The sequence below is a fragment of the Erythrolamprus reginae genome, chromosome 12 (assembly GCF_031021105.1).
Source record: "Erythrolamprus reginae isolate rEryReg1 chromosome 12, rEryReg1.hap1, whole genome shotgun sequence".
Taxonomy (NCBI): domain Eukaryota; kingdom Metazoa; phylum Chordata; class Lepidosauria; order Squamata; family Dipsadidae; genus Erythrolamprus; species Erythrolamprus reginae.
Window position 1 is genome coordinate 1,742,561 of NC_091961.1, and position 23,609 is coordinate 1,766,169.

The window sequence follows — 23,609 nt, forward strand, 5'->3', positions numbered from 1 at the left end:
TGGCGGGAAAGAAGCTGAGAGTTTTATTTTGGAATGAATCAACCATTCCGATTCGACGCGGGCTGGACAACCTCAGCACCAACATAATAATAATTAATAATAATAATAATAATAATAATTTATTAGATTTGTATGCTGCCCCTCTCCGAGGACTCGGAGCAGCATGGCAATCGACACCTCCGGTCACCTCTTTCTCCCAGTGGGCAAGGCAGGCAAACTACTTACCACTCAAAGTATGTAGGCTCAAATTGTCCATCAAAACCTGCTCTTCTACGCCGGTCAGTGGCATGACATCTTGAGAGTTCATAGGCCAGCATTCTACTTTCTCACAATCCAAGACACTGCAGCTATTAAAAAACCAGAGAATGAGGATGCCGTGAACAGCAGCTTTTTGGATCGATACGGTTCTGCGCACGGCCCTCGGCGCGAACCCACCGACTCAGAAATTCCCTTATTATATGATAAAATCAAAACCTTTATTGAGAAAAGGACACATAACGAAAAACAGATTTTAAAAGAGCAAGGGAGAAGGAGGTTGTTTTTTTTTCTCTTCGGAGCTAAACATATGTCCGGGAAAGGCAACAAAACTTGACCTAACCAGCATTCCTTAGACCAGTGCTTCCCAACCTTGGCAACTTGAAGATATCTGGACTTCAACTACTCAGGACTCACTTATACCGCCAGGCATGGGGGAGTTGAGACACCTTTTCCCCCAGGCTTCTTTATATTTTGTTTCATGTTTGGTATGAATGTGCTGTTTGGTTTTTAAATATATGATAGGGTTTTATATGCTTCTTTTAATATTAGATTTGTTTTGCTATAATATTGTTTTTATTGTTGTGAGCCGCCCCGAGTCTTCGGAGAGGGGCGGCATACAAATCTAATAAATAATAATAATTATAATAATAATTATAATAATAATAATTATAATTATAATAATTATAATAATCAAAACGTCGCTACAGAGCACTGCACACCAAGACAACTAGACACAAGGACAGTTTTTTCCCGAACGCCATCACTCTACTAAACAAATAATTCCCTCAACACTGTCAGACTTTCTACTAAATCTGCACTTCTATTCTACTAGTTTTTCTCATCATTCCTTTCACCCATTTCCTCCCATGTTGGCTGTATGACTGTAACTTGTTGCTTATATCCTAAGATTTTTATTAATATTGCTTCTTCATGGCTTATTTGACCCCTATGACAATCATTAAGTGTTGTACCACATGATTCTTGACAAATGTATATTTTATTTTATGTACGCTGAGAGCATCTGCACCAAGACAAATTCCTTGTGTGTCCAATCACACTTGGCCAATAAGATTCTGTTCTATTCTATTCTATAATAATAACTCCCAGAATTCCCCAGCCAGCATTCTTCCATCCCAATGGGCCGGTCAGCCACTGTGGCTTTTGCATCGACTTACCACCCGTCGAGAACTTCGGGCAAGAGCATTTCGCTCAAGGGCTTCCGAGAGCCGTTCTGCCTGAAGCACCTGTTGGTCACAAACTCCTAGGACGGAAGAAGAGAGAATCCGGTGGGAAAAATCTCGACAGCCAGCGAGAACAATCGATCCCTGGAACGGCTTCCTTGCAGAGCCGGGGTCTCCAGCCTTGGCAACTTTAAGACTCGTGGACTTCCACCCCCATCGTTCCTCAGCCAGCAAAGTCCACAAAGCGGCCAAGGTTGGAGACCCCCATGGCCCCCGACAACTCTGCGACTCTGAAATTTCGATTGCAACAGCGTCTGAAGCAGACACACACTTAAGTTCTCACACTTGTGACCAGGGGCGGGCTACCATTCCAATTCAAAGTGTTGGTTATGACCTATAAAGCCCTTCATGGCATCGGACCAGAATATCTTCGGGACCGCCTCCTGCTGCACGAATCCCAGCGACCGGTTAGGTCCTACAGAGTTGGCCTTCTTCGGGTCCCGTCGACTAAACAATGCCGTCTGGCGGGACCCAGGGGAAGAGCCTTCTCTGTGGGGGCCCCGACCCTCTGGAACCAGCTCCCCCCTGAGATTAGGATTGCCCCCACCCTCCTTGCCTTTCGTAAACTCCTTAAGACCCACCTCTGCCGTCAAGCATGGGGGAACTAAAACACCTCCCCCTTGCCCATGCTGTTTTGTTGATTGATTGACTGTGTGCCTGTTTTTTATATATATTGGGATTGTTTTATGAAATTACTAATTTTAAATTGTAATTAGATTGGTGGGCATTGGATTTGTTATTATGTACTGTTTTTTATTATTGTTGTGAGCCGCCCCGAGTTTGCGGAGAGGGGCGGCATATAAATCCAATAAATCTAATCTAATCTAATTCCTGGCCGTACCGGAATGGGACAGGAGTGCGCCCCCGCTCCCTGCATGCGCATGGGTTTCAGCTTCTGCACATGCACAGAAGACGGATGTAGCACAAGGACCCATGCGTGCGAGATTTCCGATTTTTTTCACTTCTACCCGGAAATAGGCAAAAACAAGGTAAGTGGCTGCTTGCTGCTGCCCACCGCCGTTCGCCCCCATGCGCCTCTTGCGGTGGTTCCCACCACCACTCCCCCCGACCGCTCTGCCACACTGCTGCCCGCTCACCGCTGTTCGCCCCCCGTGCCTCTCGTGGCACCTCCCCCTACTGCCCGCTCTGTCATGACGATGCCCACCACGCCGTGCGGCAAGTGGCTCGCCCGGCTCTTACCTTGCTCTGCTGACCTCCTGCAGGGGCGCTGAGAGCATGGTGGCCCTGAGCTCTGGCCACGCGGCCTGCTCTGTGCTGTCCTGCGCTGCAGGCATCTCTTTCCCCTGCGGCACGAGAGAGCAGGCGCGTGGCCAGAGCTCCGGCAGGCGGCTTTTGCCACCTGGAGCTCTAATCACCGCAGCGAGATTCCGGCTTCTGTGCCTGTGCAGCTGCCGAAATCTTGCGCGCGGACGTCCTTCCGGCAGCAAAAATTACCGCTATGCGCGGAAGCAAAGAAAAATGGTACTTTTTTTACCGGAATTGCTCCGGTTGCGCGTGCATTACCCGGGGCAATGGAACGAAGCTATGTGCTCCGTTTCCGCCACCGCAACGGCGTTTCTGACTGTTCCGTTGTTGTGCTGGCCATGCCCAGCCCCCATTCATTAGGGCTTATTTTGGGGGTAGGTCTTATATTGGGCACACTCTTAAAAATCAGGCCAGGGCTTATTTGCGTGTATAAGGGGGGGGGGGGGATCGTCTTATTTTTGGGAAAGCACGGTACCTGCAGAGAGAAGGGCTGTCCAAGGTCAATCCGGGCGCAGCTCCGTCCGCGCTGAGCAGCTTTGCAAAGTGCCCGCACAGTGGCCCACAGACCAAGAGGCTGCGTGGGGCTCTGGAAAAAACAGAAGAAGCAGTGTAGACGTCAGTTGCGGTCAACTGGCAGTTGGAACAGAGTTCTTTTCAGGTGGGGAGGGGAAGTAGAACGTCCAAAATCTAAATATATTCTCAAGCTTCAACATTGGGTTTTCCATTTAGATCGGCTCCTGTTTCACTGAAGGCCCTTTTCTTACAGATGCAAAACTCCTGGAATCATGTACATAAGTGGCCCCTACTCTGATCTGACTCCAAATTCCCTTGAGGTGGATTCTTGGATCCTTCCCGCCAATGTTTCCTTGCAACAGCCCCCATTTGTTTAAACCAGAAAAGCCCTTTCAATCGATCAGAACAGAGCTGGAAGGGACCTTGAAGGTCTTCTAATCCAAGCCCCTGCTCAATCATTCTGGACACATGGCTGTCCACTGTTGGAGCACCCACAACCTCTGGTGGCAAGCAGTTCCCCTGGTTAATTGTCCTCCCCGTTAGGAAGTTTCTCCTTAATTCCAGGTTGTTTGGCTTGACTTTTTCAGGGCCTTTTGGGCACAGCTGTTCTTACCTCCTTCCCGCTGTGAACGAAGCCAGGAATTATTTCGTAGGAGATGCCAACGGGGACTATCAGGACATCTGAGACGGCCCCGGTGTTATAAGCATTGAGCACCAAGCTCAGCCAGGCTCTACTGGAGGAGGAGAGTTGCTGGGACCCAGAAAAGACCTCTTCCAAGAAGATCAGCAGGGGTTGCTTGCTCAGGAGGAGTTGTTCAACATACTGTGTGTGTGAGAGAAGACAGGGGGGGGGGGGGGGGATGGAACAATTTAGATTCCTTGCAGTCATCTGGTTGTTATCTCTCTCTCTCTCTCTCCCTGTGTATCTTTCCCTCTCTCTCTCTGCGTCCCTGTCTCCCTTTTCATTCTTTTTTCTTTCTCTTTCTTTTTCCTTCCTTCTTTTTCTCTTCTCTTTTTCTTCTTTCGTTTTCTTCTTCCTTCCTGTCTTTCTCTTCTTTCTCTTTTCTTTTCTTTCCTTTTCTTCTCTTTTCTTTTTCTTCTTTCTTTCCTTTCTTTCTTTCCCTTTTTTCCTTCCTTCCTTCCCTCCTCCCTCCCTCCCTTCTATCTTTCTTTTCCTTTCCCTTCTTTTCCCTTCCCTAACCTTCCCTCCCCCTACCTCTTTCCAATGGTCTGTTCAACCTGCCCTTGTCCGATCTGAAAAAGCACACAGTGGAGTAGCCAACTTAATCCAGGGATTAACGAAGGAGAAGCGGTTACGTTCACGAGACTCCAGCCAAACATTCGAAGTCCCTTCCACACTCTCCAGGCAGCCCTCTCCCCTTTGCAACGCCCTCGCTGGGCCCCTCCTGCAGCCTCCCCAGGCACCCCCAGCCCCGAAGACTCCAGCACTTCCTTGACCCCCAAAGATCAAGCATCCCACTCACGGAAGCCACCACAGCTCTGGCCAGGGCGCCATCCCCGACGTTCCCCCTCTGCCCCATTCCCGGGGGCAGGAAGACCCCTCCCAGGGAAGCCAGCAGGGCCCTGGGTCAAGAAGAGAAGAAAGGTGTTAGTTCACTCTGAGGAAATCTGGGGCTGCTGATTTTCTTCAAAAATTATTATTATTATTATTATTATTATTATTATTATTATTATTATTACTATTATTACTAAATAACTAAGATAGATAGATAGATAGATAGATAGATAGATAGATAGATAGATAGATAGATAGATAGATAGATGGGAAAAAGATAGGTAGGTAGGTAGGTAGGTAGGTAGATAGATGCACATGATAGATAGATAGATAGATAGATAGATAGATAGATAGATAGATAGATAGATAGATAGATAGATAGATAGATACTATTCTGAGTTTTGTGAGAATTCTGGAGAACAACTTATAACCTACTTGCATGTCAAATTAATATACCATTGTTTATTTTGTTTATTTTTTTTCTTTTTATCATGCACAAGCAAGAAAAAATAACAAGAGAGTGGAGGCTTTATTGTTAATTATTCAGCTTAAGACCAAAAAAAATTCCCCTTTGTTGTACAACAATTATTTTGATATAATTTGTGGTTGTTTACAAAGGCTATCTGTAGCTTTAGATGTAACATTTAAACAAGATGCACTTGGATATGGATTATTTCAAATCAGAGTTAACACTAATATAAACCTCTTCCTTTTCCTCCGTCTTCAAAGGTTCAACTTCTCTAAATGTTAAAAGTGCTGCTAATACACCATTAGTACTGTATAAGTTCCTCTGCGTGAAAATAACACATCCCTTAGGATTTACAGTAATGTAATAAAAATTGATTTTAAAGAAAGATTAAAGTCTTTTCCAGGATGCTGACTCTACCTGTAGGTGGGAGTGAAGGTTCTGTTCTCCCAGGCCACTCGGGGCATGGCTACACCCTGGGAGACCAAAAGGAGCGGGAGCCACAGTCCATCCAGGTGTGACTTGTGAGTTGAAAGGAAAACCACTGGAGTATCAGCCTGGTGGTAGGGGAAAAACAGAGAGATAAAGTCCCAGCAACAACAACACAAGAGCACACAACAGATTTAAACTTAATATTAACCGCTCCAAACTTGACTGTAAAAAAAATTGACCTCAGTAACCGAGTTGTCGAAGCGTGGAACTCATTACCAGACTCCATAGTGTCCTCCCCAAACCCCCAACACTTTAACCTTAGATTATCTACGGTTGACCTCTCCAGATTCCTAAGAGGTCAGTAAGGGGCGAGTACAAGCGCCCTAGAGTGCCTTCCGTCCCCTGTCCTATTGCTCTCCTATATCTCCTATACCTTTCTTCTATTCCTATAGCTCTTCTTCTATTCTTTCATTGATATGTTCTATTACTTTATCTTCTTTTCTGTTATTTCTTAGATATATTTTACTGTGAGTATCTCCTCTATAACCTTCATCATGTATTTTACTATGTGTATATAGATATATACCCACTAAAACCCTCATTGTGTATTGGACGGACTAACTAACTAACTAACTAACTAACTAACTAACTAACTAACTAACCAACCAACCAACCAACCAACCAACCAACCAACCAACCAACCAACCAACTAACAAAACAAAACAAAACAAAATAGCTGGAATATTAACAACATGATATTAACACATTGTCACCCCTTGTCCTTCTTTTCTCTAGACTAGCCATATCCAACAACAACAACAGAGTTGGAAGGGACCTTGGAGGTCTTCTAGTCCAACCCCCTGCTTAGGCAGGAAACCCTACACTACTTCAGACAGAGGGTTATCCAACATCTGCTTAAAAACTTCCAGTGTTGGAGCATTCACAACTTCTGGAGGCAGGCTGTTCCACTGATTAATTTTTCTGACTGTCAGGAAATTCCTCCTTAGTTCTAAGTTGCTTCTCTCCTTGTTTAGTTTCCACCCATTGCTTCTTGTTCTACCCTCAGGGGCTTTGGAGAATAGTTTGACTCCTTCTTCTTTGTGGCAACCCCTGAGATATTGGAAGGCTGCTATCATGTCTCCCCTGGTCCTTCTTTTCATTAAACTAGCCATGCCCAGTTCCTGCAACCGTTCTTCATAGGTTTTAGATATTTATCAAATATCATAATCAGTAACAATCCTGGTCCTTCACAAATACATCAATCAATCTTATCAATACATATACATATACAAACCAAAATGAGAACACACAGTTCTTACTACACACGGTAGTTCTTGTAACAGTTCTCCCCCAAGAGAGATGCTGCTGGCTCCCTCTAGTGGCTCACTGCCTCACCAACTCTTAAAGCAACAATGTACTAAACCTTTTAAACATACATTGCTGGTTTGCTTTACATATTGTAACAGAGTATGCCATGTCCTGAGTCAACAGAAATCACAACCCCTAAATCCTTCTCTTCGGAAGTTTTTGCTAACACAGAACTGCCAATACAATACTCAGATTGAGGATTCCTTTCCCCCAAGTGCATTGTTTTGTAGTTTAAGTTTCCAAATGTAAAATAATGCACTTGGGGAAAAGGAATCCTCAATCTGAGTATTGTATTGGCAGTTCTGTGTTAGCAAAACTTCAGAAGAGAAGGATTTAAGGGGACGTGATTTCTGACAATCTCCAAATGGGTGAACAGTGTGGTCAGACGGTAGGGAAAGCAAGTAGGATGCTTGGCTGCATAGCTAGAAGTATCACAAGCAGGAAGAGGGAGATTGTGATCCCCTTAGAGCGCTGGTGAGACCACATTTGGAATATTGTGTTCAGTTCTGGAGACCTCACCTACAAAAAGATATTGACAAAATTGAACGGGTCCAAAGACGGGCGACAAAAATGGTGGAAGGTCTTAAGCATAAAACTGACCAGGAAAGACTTCATGAACTCAATCTGTATAGTCTGGAGGACAGAAGGAAAAAGGGGGGACATGATCGAAACATTTAAATATCTTAAAAAGTTAAATAAGGTTCAGGAGGGAAGTGTTTTTAATAGGAAAGTGAACCCAAGAACAAGGGGGCACAATCTGAGGTGAGTTGGGGGAAAGATCAGAAGCAACGTGATAAAATATTATTTTACTGAAAGAGTAGTAAATGCTTGGAACAAACTTCCAGCAGACGTGGTAGATAAATCCACAGTGACTGAATTGAAACATGCCTGGGATAAACATAGATCCATCCTAAGATGAAATACAGGAAATAGTGTAAGGGCAGACTAGATGGACCAGGAGGTCTTTTTCTGCCATCAATCTTCTAGGTTTCAATCACATGCAGCTTTCCCAATGTGGCCTTACTGAAGTTTTGTAAAGAGTTCAAGAAGTGCTGCTCCCTTACCACCTCTCCTGCCTTGTGCACCATCTCCAGTTGCCCTTTGTGGACGATCACTTTGAGGAATATCCGGGTCAGGAATTTGAGCAGAACCCAGTGACAGAACCTAAAGGAAGACAAGATGTGAAGGGCCAGAGAAGGAGCACTTTCTCCGCTCAGCCATTCGGGGCAAGCTTATGAGCAGCTTCCCAAGAGGGCTTGAGCAACATGCTCCATGGGTCATCGGCTCTGTTTTTCACCCATTATCGCCATCGCAGTTCAAGCCACCCCAACATAATTGTAATAAAACTTGCAGTAACCTAGTCAGTCCAGGGCCAAAGTTTGCACAACTTTAATCTTACAGTTCGTAAAAGTTTGCCTGCAGACCAGTGATTGCAGATAGACGTCATTTATTTGTTTGTTTTCATGTCCTTAAACTTTTTTTTTTTGGCCACCCATCTCGCTTCAAGAATAAATTCCCTTTAAAGGCCTGCAAGCACTGCGGTTGAAGCCCCGCAATGCCCCACCTGGGGAGCCAAGCTGGGTCCTCACCCACCTCAAGAGGGAAGGAGAGAGGGAGGCTTGGATCTGGCAGAGAACCCCCTGGATCTCCTTCATCCACTCTGCCGGAGAGCACACGCTGGTCCCTGGGGCAGCCCCGGAGCCTTCGGAGGACACCACTGCTTGCACTCTGGAAGGAAGGAAGGAAACAGAGACAACATTTTATTTTTATTTCTTTAGTCCAATATACAATGAAGGTTATAGAGCAGACCTGGACAAGATGCAGCCCGAGGGCCGGATGTGGCCTGCCCTCTGTCTCTGACCAGCCCAATAAGAACCAGGTGTTCAAGATATAATATATAATAATATATATAATATATAATATGTAATAAATATATAATATATAATATAATTTATAATTTTAATATAATTAACTCAGTTCTACCCAATAATATACAGTATTGGGTAGAACTGAGTTAATTATATTAGTCCAGTGCTCTAAAACCATCCCAATTTCTCATGCGGCCCTATGGCAAAATTAATTGCCCACCCCTGTTATAGAGGATATACTTCAGTAACCGAGTTGTCGAAGCGTGGAACTCATTACCGGACTCCATAGTGTCATCCCCAAACCCCCAACACTTTACCCTTAGGTTACCTACGGTTGACCTCTCCAGTTTCCTAAGAGGTCAGTAAGGGGCGAGTACAAGTGCCCTAGAGTGCCTTCCATCCCCTGTCCTATTGCTCTCCTATATCTCCTATACCTTTCTTCTATTCCTATATCTCTTCTTCTATTCTTTCATTGATACGTTCTATTACTATACCTTCTTTTCTATTCATTTTTAGATATATTTTACTATGAGTATATCCTCTATAACCTTCATCATGTATTTTACTATGTGTATATAGATATATACCCACTAAAACCCTCATTGTGTATTGGACAAAATAAATAAATAAAATATATCAAAGAAAGAATAGAAGAGAAAATATAGGAATAAAATATATCAGTGAGAGAATAGAAGAAAAGATATAGGGATAGAAGAGAAGATATAGGAGAGACAATAGGAGGGTGCAAGGCATTCAGGAACGTGATGAGAAAATTGACTTTGCAACCCATCCTGGCACCTTCCCTACTCCGTAAAGCAAAGAAGAGCCAAAGGCAGGTTGTAAAACTCTGCTAAGCTTCACTTAGCCATTGATTTACTTAATGACCGAGTTGCTGGTCCCAATGTTTTAGTATTGGATTTGTATTGTTTTTGTTGTGAGCCGCTCCGAGTCCTCGGAGAGGGGCGGCATACAAATCTAATTAATAAAATAAATAAAATAAAATAAATTGTCATCGCAAGGAATTCGATGATTTCTTTTCTTCCAAAGATATGGATATAAGTCAACGGGCCCAAAGACGGGCTGCGAAAACGGTGGAAGGTCTTCAGCATAAAACGTATCAGGAAAGACTTCATGAACTGTAGAGTCTGGAGGACCGAAGGGAAAGGGGGGACATGATAGAAACATTTAAATATTTTAAAAGGTTAAATAAGGTTCAGGAGGGAAGTGTTTTTCATAGGAAAGTGAACCCAAGAACAAGCGGCCACAATGTAAGGTTGGTTGGGGGAAAAGATCAGAAGCAACGTGAGAAAATATTATTTGACTGAAAGAGTAGCAGATGCTTGGAACAAACCTCCAACAGATGTGGTGGGTAAATCCACAGTGACTGAATTTAAACATGCCTGGGATAAACATAGATCCATCCTAAGATAAAAGACAGGAAAGAGTAGAAGGGCAGACTAGATGGACCAGGAGGTCTTTTTCTGCCGTCAATCTTCTATGTTTCTTTAACTGGCACTATATTTCCTAGTGGTCTCCAGTCCAAGCTACGAAGCAAATCAGAATTTCCCACAGCCAGATTTTGATCATAAAAAGAAAAAGGATAAAAAGTTCAAAAAAACGAAAGACAGGCTGGGTATGACATTTTGCCATAGAAATTAGGCGAAACGAATGCGTTAAACGGAACGACAGAATCCCTTGTGAAAATATGACGCACTCCGTAGGTTTCTGGTTTTGCTCTTTCAAATTTCCTGCAGCCTCTTTTGAACAGGAAGGTCGGATAGAAAGATATTTTCCTTGACCTTTTTTTTTCTTTACACAAGGGGTTCCAAAGGCTAAGAACCCCCAGCACTGCAATTTTAAAAACACATGAAATATTTGTGGTTTTAAAAAAAACCCTCTTGCACTTGGGGGGGGGGAATTACATCACAGAATTCTTTTCAATTTGCTGGAGTCATTCAGGATGTTGGAAAATATATATATATATTTTAAAAAAGCCAACCAACAAACAAAAACATTTCTCCCCCCCAAGGTTTGTCCCCAAGAGAAGCACGGTTTTGCAAAACTCGGTTTTGCAATAACTCGGTTAAGATGTACAGTATGTCATTTTAGCAATGAGTCTGTTTAAACCTGGAGTTGGGTTTTATGGAGGTAAAATAATTCCAAGCCAAGGCTAACAGAAGTTTAAAAAAAGAAAAGAAAAAGATGCTTTATTATTGTTTGCTGGCACTAATCTGGTCACATCTGCCACCAATCTGTTTTTTGGTCAGTACCGTATTTTTCGGAGTATAAGACGCACCAGAGTATAAGACGAACTTTAGTTTTGGGGAAGGAAAATAGAGGGAAAAAATCTGCCTGCCAGGTACTTGTTTTGCTTAGTCTGGTCAGTTTCAGCACATCATTTTATCCCCTGGGTAGGGCTGAAAAAAACCCTTATTTGGAGAGAGTAACAGTGAAAAAGGTTGCAAGCCAGTAAGAGCTGGGAACATTGTTAGCACCTGGTTAGGACTGGAAAGAAACTTACTCGGAGCAAGTCAGAGCAATGAAAAAAAACCCTGCAAAGACTTAGAAAACATTATTTGCAGAGAGAAACAATGGAAGAGCCTGCAAGGTAAGAGCTGGGAGGACCACTAGCACCTGGTTGCAATTAGTTAGGGCTGAAGAAAAGTTAAGGCAGTTAGGGCTGGGGGGGGGGGAGTATATGATGCGCCCAAATTTTTAGCCTCTTTTAGGGAAGAAAAACTGCAGTTCAATGTTTCCAAATGTAAAATAATGCACTTGGGGAAAAGGAATCCTCAATCTGAGTATTGTATTGGCAGTTCTGTGTTAGCAAAAACTTCAGAAGAGAAGGATTTAGGGGTAGTGATTTCTAAATGGGTGAACATTGTGGTCAGGCAGTAGGAGAAAGCAAGTAGGATGCTTGGCTGCATAGCTAGAGGTATCACAAGCAGGAAGAGGGAGATTGTGATCCCGCTGTATGGAGTGCTGGTGAGACCCCATTTGGAATAACACTGTGCTCAGTTCTGGAGACCTCACCTACAAAAAGAGGTGAATTGAACAGGTCCAAAGACGGGCTACAAGAATGGTGGAAGGTCTTAAGCATAAAACGTATCAGGAAAGACTTCATGAACTCAATCTGTATAGTCTGGAGGACAGAAGGGAAAGGGGGGACACGATCGAAACATTTAAATATGTTAAAGAGTTCAGGAGGGAAGTGTTTTTAATAGGAAATCGAACAGAAGAACAAGGGGACACAATCTGAAGTTAGTTGGGGGAAAGATCAGAAGCAATGTGAGAAAATATTATTCGACTGAAAGAGTAGTAGATCCTTGGAACAAACTTCCCGCAGACGTGGTTGGTCAATCCACAGTCACTGAATTCAAACATGCCTGGGATAAACATAGATCCACCCTAAGATAAAATACAGGAAATAGTATAAGGGAAGACGAGATGGAGCAGGGGGTCTTTTTCTGCCGTCAATCTTCTATGCTTCTATGTTTCTAAAAGGTGCATCTTATACTCTGAAAAATACGGTAATTGCCAGAATTACAGCAGAAAAGAAGCCCCTGTTTTGCCAGTAAGCAAGGAGTGTGGGACTTTGGCATATGACCATAGGTTCATCCCAATATAAGGACATCAAGGAGCACTAGTGTGATTATTTCTGGGGGTGGGGGTGCATTTCTACCCCTGCTCCAGTGTAGGGTCTGCTTTTAAGTCTCTGCCTTTCCTTCTTAAGTCTTTTTGGCCCGGCGGTTTCCATAACATGCATTTTTAAAGCCCTTTGTTTTTTTAAACCCCTCCCCACCTATCTTGCATTAGTCATTACTCTGTAAAAAATCTACGCAATTCACAATGACATTTTGCTCGAAATGGCACACTCCCGCTTCCCGCGGCGCATTAACCGTTCACAAGGGACACGCCGCCATCTTCCGTGCCGCTCGTCAAGACGTTGCTAATCGCCAAGGGATTTTAGCAAACTTTACAAAGCCTGGTTTGCCACAGCCAGCCTGCAAAACCTCACTATCGTAGGCTGGGACAGAGGTTCAAGAAGCACAGATGATAAACTGAGGCTCTTTGCCAAAGGCACCATTATATAGAAATAGATAATGTTTCAAACACACACATATATATATTCCTCCCCTTTGGGAATACCAGGGTCATTTCGACAGAAAACCAACCATACCAGGGGAAGAGCCTTCTCTGTGGCGGCCCCGACCCTCTGGAACCAACTCCCCCCAGAGATCAGAATTGCCCCCACCGTCCTCGCCTTTCGTAAGCTCCTTAAAACCCACCTTTGTCGTCATACATGGGGGGACTGAGATATTCCCTTCCCCCTAGGCCTATACAATTTATGCATGGTATGCTTGTGTGTATGTTTGGGTTATTTTAAATAAGGGTTTTTAAAATTATTTTAAATATTAGATTTGTTACATGTTGTTTCATTGTTGTTGTTAGCCGCCCCGAGTCTACAGAGAGGGGCAGCATACAAATCTAATAAGTAAGTAAGTAAGTAATATAATATAATATAATATAATATAATATAATATAATATAAATACATAGCAAATGCACCTTTGCAAAAAGAAAAAAACATAATATTCTAATATATATATTATATATTATATAGACCATTATATAGGAATATATATATATATATATATATATATATACCCAGTGGGTATGGCTAGCTGATGAGGCCAAAATAAGGCCGAAATAGATCTATCCTAGTCTCCCTTAATTTTCAAATTCAGCTTAAACATGTGACACATACAGATAGAATTGTCGGCTATCAATAAAATTAACTGCCTTGGACATGGCCCTGGGTTGGGCCGAGAGGCAAAAAAGGAGCTGTGATGTTCCTTCAATATACCAGGGTGATTCGACACAAAAATGTAACCCTTCCCTGGTACAGAGCTGAAGGGATTGGATACTGTAGCCTAGAGGATAATTCTCTGCCTTACAAGGCAAAGGTTGCAGGTTCAAGTCCCAGTGGGTATGGCTAGCTGATGAGGCCAAAATAAGGCCGAAATAGATCTATCCTAGTCTCCCTTAATTTTCAAATTCAGCTTAAACATGTGACACACACACACACACACACACACACACACACACACACACACACATATATATATATATATATATATATATATATATATAACTCTTTTTTGCAAAAGGAGACATATATAATGTTCATATATATGAACATTATATATATGTCACATGTTTTTTGCTGAATTTGAAAATTAAGTGAGACTAGGATAGATCTATTTCGGCCTTATTTTGGCCTCATCAGCTAGCCATACCCACTGGGACTTGAACCTGCAACCTTTGCCTTGTAAGGCAGAGAATTATTCTCTAGGCTACAGTATCTAATCCCTTCAGCTCTGCACCAGGGAAGGGTTACATATTTTTGTGTCGAATCACCCTGGTGTATTGAAGGAACATCACAGCTCCTTATTTGCCTCTCGGCCCAACCCAGGGCCATATATATATACCATTAGATATACAGTGTTCCCTCTATTTTCACGGGTTCGAACTTCGCAAAAAGTTTATACCACAGTTTTTAAAAAATATTAATTAAAAAAACTTCGTGGTTTTTTCCTCCCTAGACCACGGTTTTTCCTGCCCGATGACGTCATATGTCATTGCCCAACTTTCGTCCGCCTTTAATAAATATTTTTTAAATAAACTTTAATAAATAAACATGGTCTCCACCCCATTGTAGTACCTTTGGGAGCGAAAGAGCTTTTCCTGGAGATCGGGGGGCATGTCAGCCGAAATCCCCCATTCACAGACAGTCAGGAAGTGACACAGCCGCCGGACGAGCCAACCTCTGTACCTGAAACCAAAGAACCACACCAGGTTAGGAACAGCAAGGAGGACCCATGTCAGTCATGACGAACCTTTTTGGCACCAAGTGCTCAAACTGGAACACACATGCATGTGCCCGCACCTGAAACCCAAAGATTAGCTGTTGGGCACATGCCTGTGTTTTGGCTACTTTGGGTCATTTTGGGGGGCGTTTTCCAGTGCTCCAGCACCCCCAAAGACCAGCTGGCTGCTGTTGTGGTTGGCTCTGGCCCGGCTCCTGCCCCAAGGAATGTGGAGGTGGATGCAGAGGAAACTTCAATATGTCACAGGCCTGTGTTATTGCCGACAGAGTCAGTGCAGAGTTTAGTTTCCTCGGACGAAGAAGAAGGTGGGACAACTGTGGACAAGAAGCAATGGGTGGAAACTAAACAAGGAGAGAAGCAACTTAGAACTAAGGAGAAATTTCCTGACAGTTAGAACAATTAATCAGTGGAACAGCCTGCCTCCAGAAGTTGTGAATGCTCCAACATTGGAAATTTTTAAGAAGATGTTGGATAACCATCTGTCTGAAGTAGTGTAGGGTTTCCTGCCTAAGCAGGAGGTTGGACTAGAGGACCTAAAAGGTCCCTTCCAACTCTGTTGTTGTGGTTATTGTTGTTGTTGGGTATGGCTAGTCTAGAGAAAAGAAGGACAAGTGTGGATTTACCAACCACGTCTGCTGGGAGTTTGTTCCAAGAATCTACTGCCAAGCCCTCCTCTGCCGAGTCACAGCCACCTTCTTCTTCGTCCGAGGAAACTAAACTCTTTTCCCCAATTAACCTCAGATTGTGTCCCCTTGTTCTTGTGTGCACTTTCCTATGAAAGACACTTCCCTCCTGGAACCTTATTTAACCCTTGAACATATTTAAATGTTTCGATCATGTCCCCCCTTTTCCTTCTGTCCTCCAGACTCTACAGATGGAGTTCATGAAGTCTTTCCTGATCAGTTTGATGCTTAAGACCTTCCACCATTCTTGTAGCCCGTCTTTGGACCCGTTCAATTTTATATAGTTTGCATTTTCCCCAAAGCAACTAGGGGGCAAGAGGGAAGCAAGCGGTTGTACGAGCCATTTTTCACCCAAAGGGGCCCTCTAGAGCAATGTTTCCCAACCTTGGCCACTTGAAATATATCTGGACTTCAACTCCCAGAAGTCCCCAGGGAATTCTGGGAGTTGAAGTCCAAATATCTTCAAGTCGCCAAGGTTGGGAAACACTGCTCTAGATGAGCGCTAACCATCCTTCCTACCCTGCCTCTATCAGTGGGGTGCCCAGAATTATATCCTCTCTATTAATCTGCTGTTGATGAGAATATCGGTGTGTGTGTGTGTGTGTTTCTTTCTAAGACGGCTGCGCTTGATTTAAATCGCTTGACTCTCTCCGTGGCTTTCGATTTTTCTTGGGTCCCCCCCCCCCCTCTATTCCCACTCCGTCTCCCATCTCCTTTGAATTAATACACGCGTGTGAATAACAAAGCTTTCTCCCTCCTAGAAACTGAGCCAGGATTAAAGACTTTATTCTCATTAGCCCGATTCCTAATTACTTTAATTGCACTTCATGAGGTTCTTTGAAATGCTGAAATCCCCGAAGTGTTCAGTGTTTTTTTTCGCGGCAGGGAGGAAAGAAAAGATTTGATGGAGACCAAAGCAAATATTTTAAAAAAAATTTTTTGGGGGGGGGGGGGGGCGGCTTCCACTCAGGTCCTTCCGGATCTAACTTGGCATCCTTGGATTTTGGGATCCCAGCCTTTTCTTTGCATCAGCCAGATTGTGTAAGGTTGGATCTGGATAACCGATTCCCATTGCATTAGAGTGTACATCAGCTTTCTGTGACATATCTGGAACAAGGCAGTGTGAATTTTCTGGCAAGGAAAAGCAGCTATAATTTACTGTGTTCTGCATTTTAAGAATAGAATAGAAAGAATGAGGATTAGACTAGAATAATGGGTAGAATAGAATAGAATAAGGACTAGACTACAATAATAGGTAGAGTTGAGTAGAGCAGAATAGAATAGAATGAGGACTCGACTAGAATAATGGGTAGAATAGAATAGAATAGGAGAAAATTAGAATAGAAAAGAATAGAATAGAATGAGGGCTTGCCTAGAATAATGGGTAGAATAGAATAGAATAGGAGAAAATGAGAATAGAATAGGATAGGATAGAATAGAATGAAGACTAGACTAGAATAATTATAGAATAGAATAGAATGAGGGCTTGCCTAGAATAATGGGTAGAATAGAATAGAATAGGAGAAAATTAGAATAGAAAAGAATAGAATAGAATGAGGGCTTGCCTAGAATAATGGGTAGAATAGAATAGAATAGGAGAAAATTAGAATAGAATAGGATAGGATAGAATAGAATGAAGACTAGACTAGAATAATGGGTATAGAATAGAATAGAATAGAATAAGGACTCGACTAGAATATATGGGTAGGATAGAATAGAATTGAATAGGAGAAAATTATAATAGAATAGAATTGAATAGGAGAAAATTAGAACAGAACAGAATAAGGACTATACTATAATAATAGGTAGAGTTGAGTAGAACAGAACAGAACAGAATAGAACAGAACAGAATAGCATAGAATAGAATAGAACAGAATAGAATGACGTTTTTGATGTTAGCTCTTGAGATGTGGTAGAACCTAGAAATTTGAAGGTCTACTGTTGATAATGTGTTGTCTAGTATTGTAAGAGGTGGATGTATGGGCAGGTTTCTCCTAAAGTCTATCACCATTTCTACAGTTTTGTATGTATTCCGTTCCCGATTGTTCTGGTTGCACCACAAGGTTAGTTATTCAACCTCCTGTCCGTGTGTGGATTCATTGTTGTCTCGAATGAGTCCAATCCCTGTTTGTGCCCTTGGTGAACTTCAGTAGTTTAGCAGGTGGCTTGTTTGAGGTGCAGCCCTTGATATGCAGAGAGAAGAGAAGTGGAGAGAGTACACAGCCTAGGGGGCCCCTATGCTAATTGTACAGGTATCTGATGTGGCTTTGCCTCCCTTCACCTGCTGCTTCCTGTTTGTTAGGAAGCTTGTGATCCATTTAGAAGTCTGTTCAGGTACCGCTAGCTGGTTCAGCTTAGTTATCCAACATCTTCTTTAAAACTTCCAGTGTTGGAGCACTCACAACTTCTGGAGGCCAGCTGTTCCACTGGTTAATTGTTCTAACTGTCAGGAAATTTCTCCTTAGTTCTAAAGTTGCTTCTCTCCTTGTTTAGTTTCCACCCATTGCTTCTTGTCCTACTCTCAGGTGCTTTGGAGAATAGGTTGACTCTCTTCTTTGGGTCAACCCCTGGGATGTTGGAAGACTGCTATCCTGTCTCCCCTGGTTCTTCTTTTCATTCAACTAGCCACGTCCAGTTCCTGCAACCGTTCTTCATCTGTTTTAGCCTCCGGTCCCCTAATCCTCTTTGTGGCTCTTCTCTGCACTCTTTCTAGAGTCTCCACATCCTTTTTGCATCATGCCAACCAAAACTGGATGCTGTATTCGAAGTGTGGCTTTTCCAAGGCCTTATAAAGTAGTATTAACCCTTCACGTGATCTTGATTCTCTCCCTCTGTTGATGCAGCCTAGAACTGTGTTGGCTTTTTTGGCAGCTGCTGCCCACGGCTGGCTTCGATTTAAGTGGTTGATGGGTAGATGATCTTTATTCTTATTGTTTTGATTCACCTTTCCATTTTCTTCTCATTATTTTAAGGCATAGTAATCAAAGTAGAAGTGGGCAAGAGATGATGGATGGATGGATGGATGATTCCTCTTTTTTGTTACTGTTTTGAGTTGCTTTTCCCTTTCTTTCTTTCTTTCTTTCTTCTTTCTTTCTTTCCTCTTTTTCTTTCTTTCTCTTTCTTTCTTTCCTTCCTTCCTTTCTCTTTCTTTCTTTCTTTCCTTCCTATTTCTTTCTTTCTTTCTCTTTCTTTTTCTTTCTCGTTCTTTCCTTCCTTTCTCTTTCTTTCTTTCTTTCCTTCCTCTTTCTTTCTTTCTTTGTTACCTTCTTTCCTTCCTTCCTTTCCCTCCTTCCTTTCTTCCTTCCTTCCTTTTTTCCCTCCCTCCTTCCTTCCTTTCTGTCTTTCTTTCCTTCTTCCTTTCTTTCTCTTTCTTTCTTTCCTTCCTTCCTTTTTTTCTCTCCTTCCTTCCTTCCTTCCTTTCTTTCCTTCTTTCTTTCTCTTTCTTTCTTTCCTTCCTTCCTTCCTCTTTCTTTCTTTCTTTCCTTCCTTTCTCTTTCTTTCTTTCTTTCTTCCTTTCTTTCCCTCCTTCCTTCCTTCCTTTCTTTCCTTCCTTCATTTACTTCCTTCCTTTCTCTTTCTTTCCTTCCTTCCTTTCTCTCCCTCTCTTTCCTTTCCCCTTTCCTCTTTTTTAGGCAGGTGACATGATTAGAAGTTAAGACAGACCACTTTGCAAGGTTAACCACCTTTAGGAACCGAATGCCAGCCCACCTCTCCTCTCCTCAACTCACCTGGTGTTTTTTTCTGTTACCTTGATCACATTACAAAATCCCATGGAGGCCAGGTGCCTGTCAAAGAAAGATCCCTGAAGGTCAAAAAAAAAAGGACACAATTTAAAGACAGCAGCTTCTGGCCTCCAAAATCAAGAGCAGAGGTCCTCAAACATGTCAACTTTGAAGACTTGTGGACTTCAACTCCCAGAATTCCCTAGCGTTGGAAGTCCACAAGTCTTCAAAGTTGTCAAGTTTGGGGGACCCCTGGTTAAGAGTCTCCTCTGTTCTCTCAGCTACAAGAGAGGCAAACAACACACGGCAAGAACAAAGGACCGTACTTCTGCTGGCTGCCGGCAATTTGGCAGTTCAAATCTCACCACCGGCTCAAGGTTGACTCAGCCTTCCATCCTTCCGAGGTGGGGAAGATGAGGACCCAGATTGTTGGGGGCCAGAGGCTGAGTCTGTAAACCGCTTAGACAGGGCTGGAAAGCACAGTGAAGCAGCATATAAGTCTAAGGGTCCTTCCTTCCTTCCTTCCTTCCTTCCCCTTTCTTCCTTTCCTCCTTCTTCCCTACCTACCTACCCACCTTCCTCTTTTTCTCCTTCCTTCCTTCCCTCCTCCTTCCTCCCTCCTTCCTCCCTTCTTTCTTTCCCTCCCTCCTCCTTCCTCCATCCCTCCCTCCTTCATTCCTTCCTTTCCTCCTTCTTCCCTACCTACCCACCTTCCTTTTTCTCCTTCCTTCCCTCCTCCCTCCCTCCTTCCTCCCTTCTTTCTCTCCCTCCTCCTTCCTCCATCCCTCCCTCCTTCATTCCTTCCTTTCCTCCTTCTTCCCTACCTACCTACCCACCTTCCTCCTTCATTCCTTCTTTCCCTCCTTCCTTCCTTCCCTCCCTCCTCCTTCCTCTATACCTCCCTCCCTCCTTCATTCCTTCCTTTCCTCCTTCTTCCCTACCTACCTACCTACCTTCCTTCCTTCCCCTTCCTTCCTTTCCTCCTTCTTCCCTACCTACCTACTACCCACCTTCCTCTTTTTCTCCTTCCTTCCTTCCCTCCTCCTTCCTCCCTTCCTTCTTTCTTTCCCTCCCTCCTCCTTCCTCCATCCCTCCCTCCTTCATTCCTTCCTTTCCTCCTTCTTCCCTACCTACCTACCCACCTTCCTCCTTCCTTCCTTCTTTCCTTCCCTCCCTCCTCCTTCCTCTATACCTCCCTCCCTCCCTCCTTCATTCCTTCCTTTCCTCCTTCTTCCCTACCTACCTACCTACCCTCTTTCCTTCCTTCTTTCCTTCCCTCCCTCCTCCTTCCTCTATACCTCCCTCCCTCCCTCCTTCATTCCTTCCTTTCCTCCTTCTTCCCTACCTACCTACCCACCTTCCTCCTTCCTTCCTTCTTTCCTTCCCTCCCTCCTCCTTCCTCTATACCTCCCTCCCTCCCTCCTTCATTCCTTCCTTTCCTCCTTCTTCCCTACCTACCTACCTACCCTCCTTCCTTCCTTCTTTCCCTCCTCCTTCCTTCCTTCCCTCCTCCTTCCTCTATACCTCCCTCCCTCCCTCCTTCATTCCTTCCTTTCCTCCTTCTTCCCTACCTACCTACCTACCCTCCTTCCTTCCTGGCTCAAGGTTGACTCAGCCTCCCAAGGTGGATAAAATAAAGGCCCAGATTGTTTAGGGGGCAAGGCTTTCAATGTTATAAAATAAATTCAAGGACGTTATATAAAAATAAATTTACAGGCGCCCACCCACTCCCCCAAAAGAGACCAGTGTTGTCTTGTGTTAACCCCACCTTCCCAATTCTAAAGGAAATGAAGAAAAAAAAAAAAAAAGGAAGCAACAAGAATTCAAGAAAACCGACTTCTTTCCAAATTGACTCGTCAGCAGCGTGGGAACCAATACAAGGAGAACACAACGCTGAACTAAAAGAATCGATTTTTGATAGAATCAAGCAAAGCCTTTCTTTACCCGTCCATCAATTCCATCCATTCCTTACCCAGCTTTTGGAGGTGCATTTTTGGCAGCAGCGCCCGACAAACGAACGGTATTTGCCCCAAAATGGTCTGACACTGTCCAGGTTGAACCCCGAGTCCATGGCTACGGTTTGCCTCTGAAGAAGAATCCAACACCTTTTCATTAGTCACATAGAAATAACAAAATTGACAAACGATATATATATATATATATATATATATATATATATATATATATATATATATATATATTTGTTTTCGTAAATTTTCACGGGTATATGTATGTAGATTGTTCTGAGTTCGGGTTTTGCCGAAATGGATCTATTCTAGTCTCCCTTAATTTTAAAATTCCAGCTAAAAACATTTAACACATACAAAATATAGTTTGTCGGCTATAAATATATTACTGCCTTGCAGTGGCCCTGGGTTGGGCCTAGAGGCAAAAAAAAGGAGCTGTGACGTTCCTTAAAAATATACCAGGGTGATCCGACATAAGAAAAACATATACCCCCTCCCTGGTACAGAGCTGGGAGGATTCAGATCTGATGGGTCTAATTGCTAGCTCTCTGCTTTACAATGCAGAAGCTTCCCAGAGCGAATCCCAGTAAAGAAAGGGTGTGGCTAGCTGATGAGGCCTAATAAGGCCGAAATGGATCTATTCTAGTCTCCCTTAATTTTAAAATTCCAGCTAAAAACATTTAACATATATATATATATATATATATATATATATATATATATATATATATATATACAGTGTTCCCTCGATTTCCGCGGGGGATGCGTTCCGAGACCGCCCGCGAAGGTCGAATTTCCGCGAAGTAGAGATGCGGAAGTAAATACACCAGTTTTGCCTATGGACCGTATCACAAACCATCACTTAACACTTTAAACCCTTAAATTAACATTTCCCATTCCCTTAACAACCATTTACTCACCATTGTTACTGGTATTCACCATTGAATAAGACACTTAGTGATCCTGATATTTATAAACATAATTATTTATTAAGAATAATTATTTTTTTTGTTATTTATTTGCAAAAATTATTAGTTTGGCGATGACATATGACGTCATCAGGTGGGAAAAACCTGTGGTATAGGGAAAAAAACCGTGAAGTATTTTTTAATTAATATTTTTGGAAAAACCGTGGTATAGGCTATTCGCGAAGTTTGAACCCGCGAAAATCGAGGGAATACTGTATATTTAAAAAATCTTTATTAAATTTCTACATATAAAAACAGTCAAAACAAACAAAACGTAGAAAGAAAAAAAGGAAAGAGGAAAAATAGAAAGAGAAATCAGCATATAAAACATTCATTTTCATTAGTAAAGACATAAGTTGCCAACCATATTGTTGACTATCACTATCGAGCGACCTGATGTTCGGTATTTATGTCTAGTATGTGGAATTGTGTGATTATTTCCTTTAGTTCTGTATACCAGTGTTTCCCAACCTTGGCAACCTGAAGATATCTGGACTTCAACTCCCAGAATTCCCCAGCCAGCGGATGCTGGCTGGGGAATTCTGGGAGTTGAAGTCCAGATATCTTCAAGTTGCCAAGGTTGGGAAACACTGCTGTATACTATATTCGTATTCATTTTGGGTATTTACAAGGAAGGTACAAGTTCGTTTTTAGGGGTTTTATGTTCCATCGGTTTATGGTGCAGTGTTTCTATATTTTCATTACATTTGGGTAAGAAAGGAAGAAGTGTCTAATTTTACTTTTCCATTCGGTTTTTTTAATGTATTTTTCCTGTTTGAGCCATTTGTACCAACTTTCCCAAACTATTATTTTTTATCAAGTGTTTATTTGTTTATTTGATTGTGGTTAAAGTTGCTATCCTGGGTAATGCTAGAGGGTTATTTGAACTGGATTGTTTCTCTTGGAAATCGTTTTTAACAGTGGGGTGGATTAGTTTACAGTATTTACATTTCTATTTTTGAATAGGTAAATAAGGGGTTATTATTTCTAATTTGTTTTCAGCCTTTAATTCTTTAGAGAAGGGAGAGGGGGAGTCAGATTAAATGGAAAGGGGGATTATATCCTTAGGTTGTTAGGTACTTATGTTAATTTTTATTGGACCTTCCTTGGCAATTAAGGAGAGCTGGAGATTTGATAAGGAGAACTAAAGATTTAGAGAGGAGTTTACAAAAATTGGAGCAAGGTATGGAATGAAGATGCATCAAACAAATACACCTGTTTGTGCTTCACCAGACAGTGATACATTCATAACAGTGAATACACTTATACAGCAGTGTTTCCAACCTTGACAACTTGAAGATATCTGGACTTCAACTCCCAGAATTCCCCAGCCAGCATTTGCTGGCTGGGGAATTCTGGGAGTTGAAGTCCAAACATCTTCAAGTTGCCACGGTTGGGAAACACTGTTATACAGGATGGAAGTACAAGCAGACCTTGACTTATGCCCCAAA

The 23,609-nt window shown here is 42.7% G+C and overlaps 1 protein-coding gene across 5 annotated transcripts in view; it reads right to left on the reverse strand.

Annotated features, from left to right (window-relative positions):
* GPAT2 (glycerol-3-phosphate acyltransferase 2, mitochondrial) overlaps nt 1-23,609 on the reverse strand; it is a 46,763-nt gene that overhangs the window by 15,291 nt on the left and 7,863 nt on the right. For all 5 annotated transcript variants that reach the window (XM_070765227.1, XM_070765228.1, XM_070765229.1 and 2 more), the window contains exons 3-13: nt 21,196-21,309; nt 19,230-19,303; nt 14,653-14,763; nt 8,654-8,788; nt 8,125-8,224; nt 5,681-5,817; nt 4,763-4,862; nt 3,892-4,101; nt 3,241-3,351; nt 1,434-1,519; nt 226-347 (exon numbers count right to left, since the gene is read on the reverse strand). In XM_070765227.1, coding sequence (XP_070621328.1) covers nt 226-347; nt 1,434-1,519; nt 3,241-3,351; nt 3,892-4,101; nt 4,763-4,862; nt 5,681-5,817; nt 8,125-8,224; nt 8,654-8,788; nt 14,653-14,763; nt 19,230-19,303; nt 21,196-21,309 — 1,300 coding nt within the window. The remainder of the gene's footprint in view (nt 1-225; nt 348-1,433; nt 1,520-3,240; nt 3,352-3,891; nt 4,102-4,762; nt 4,863-5,680; nt 5,818-8,124; nt 8,225-8,653; nt 8,789-14,652; nt 14,764-19,229; nt 19,304-21,195; nt 21,310-23,609) is intronic.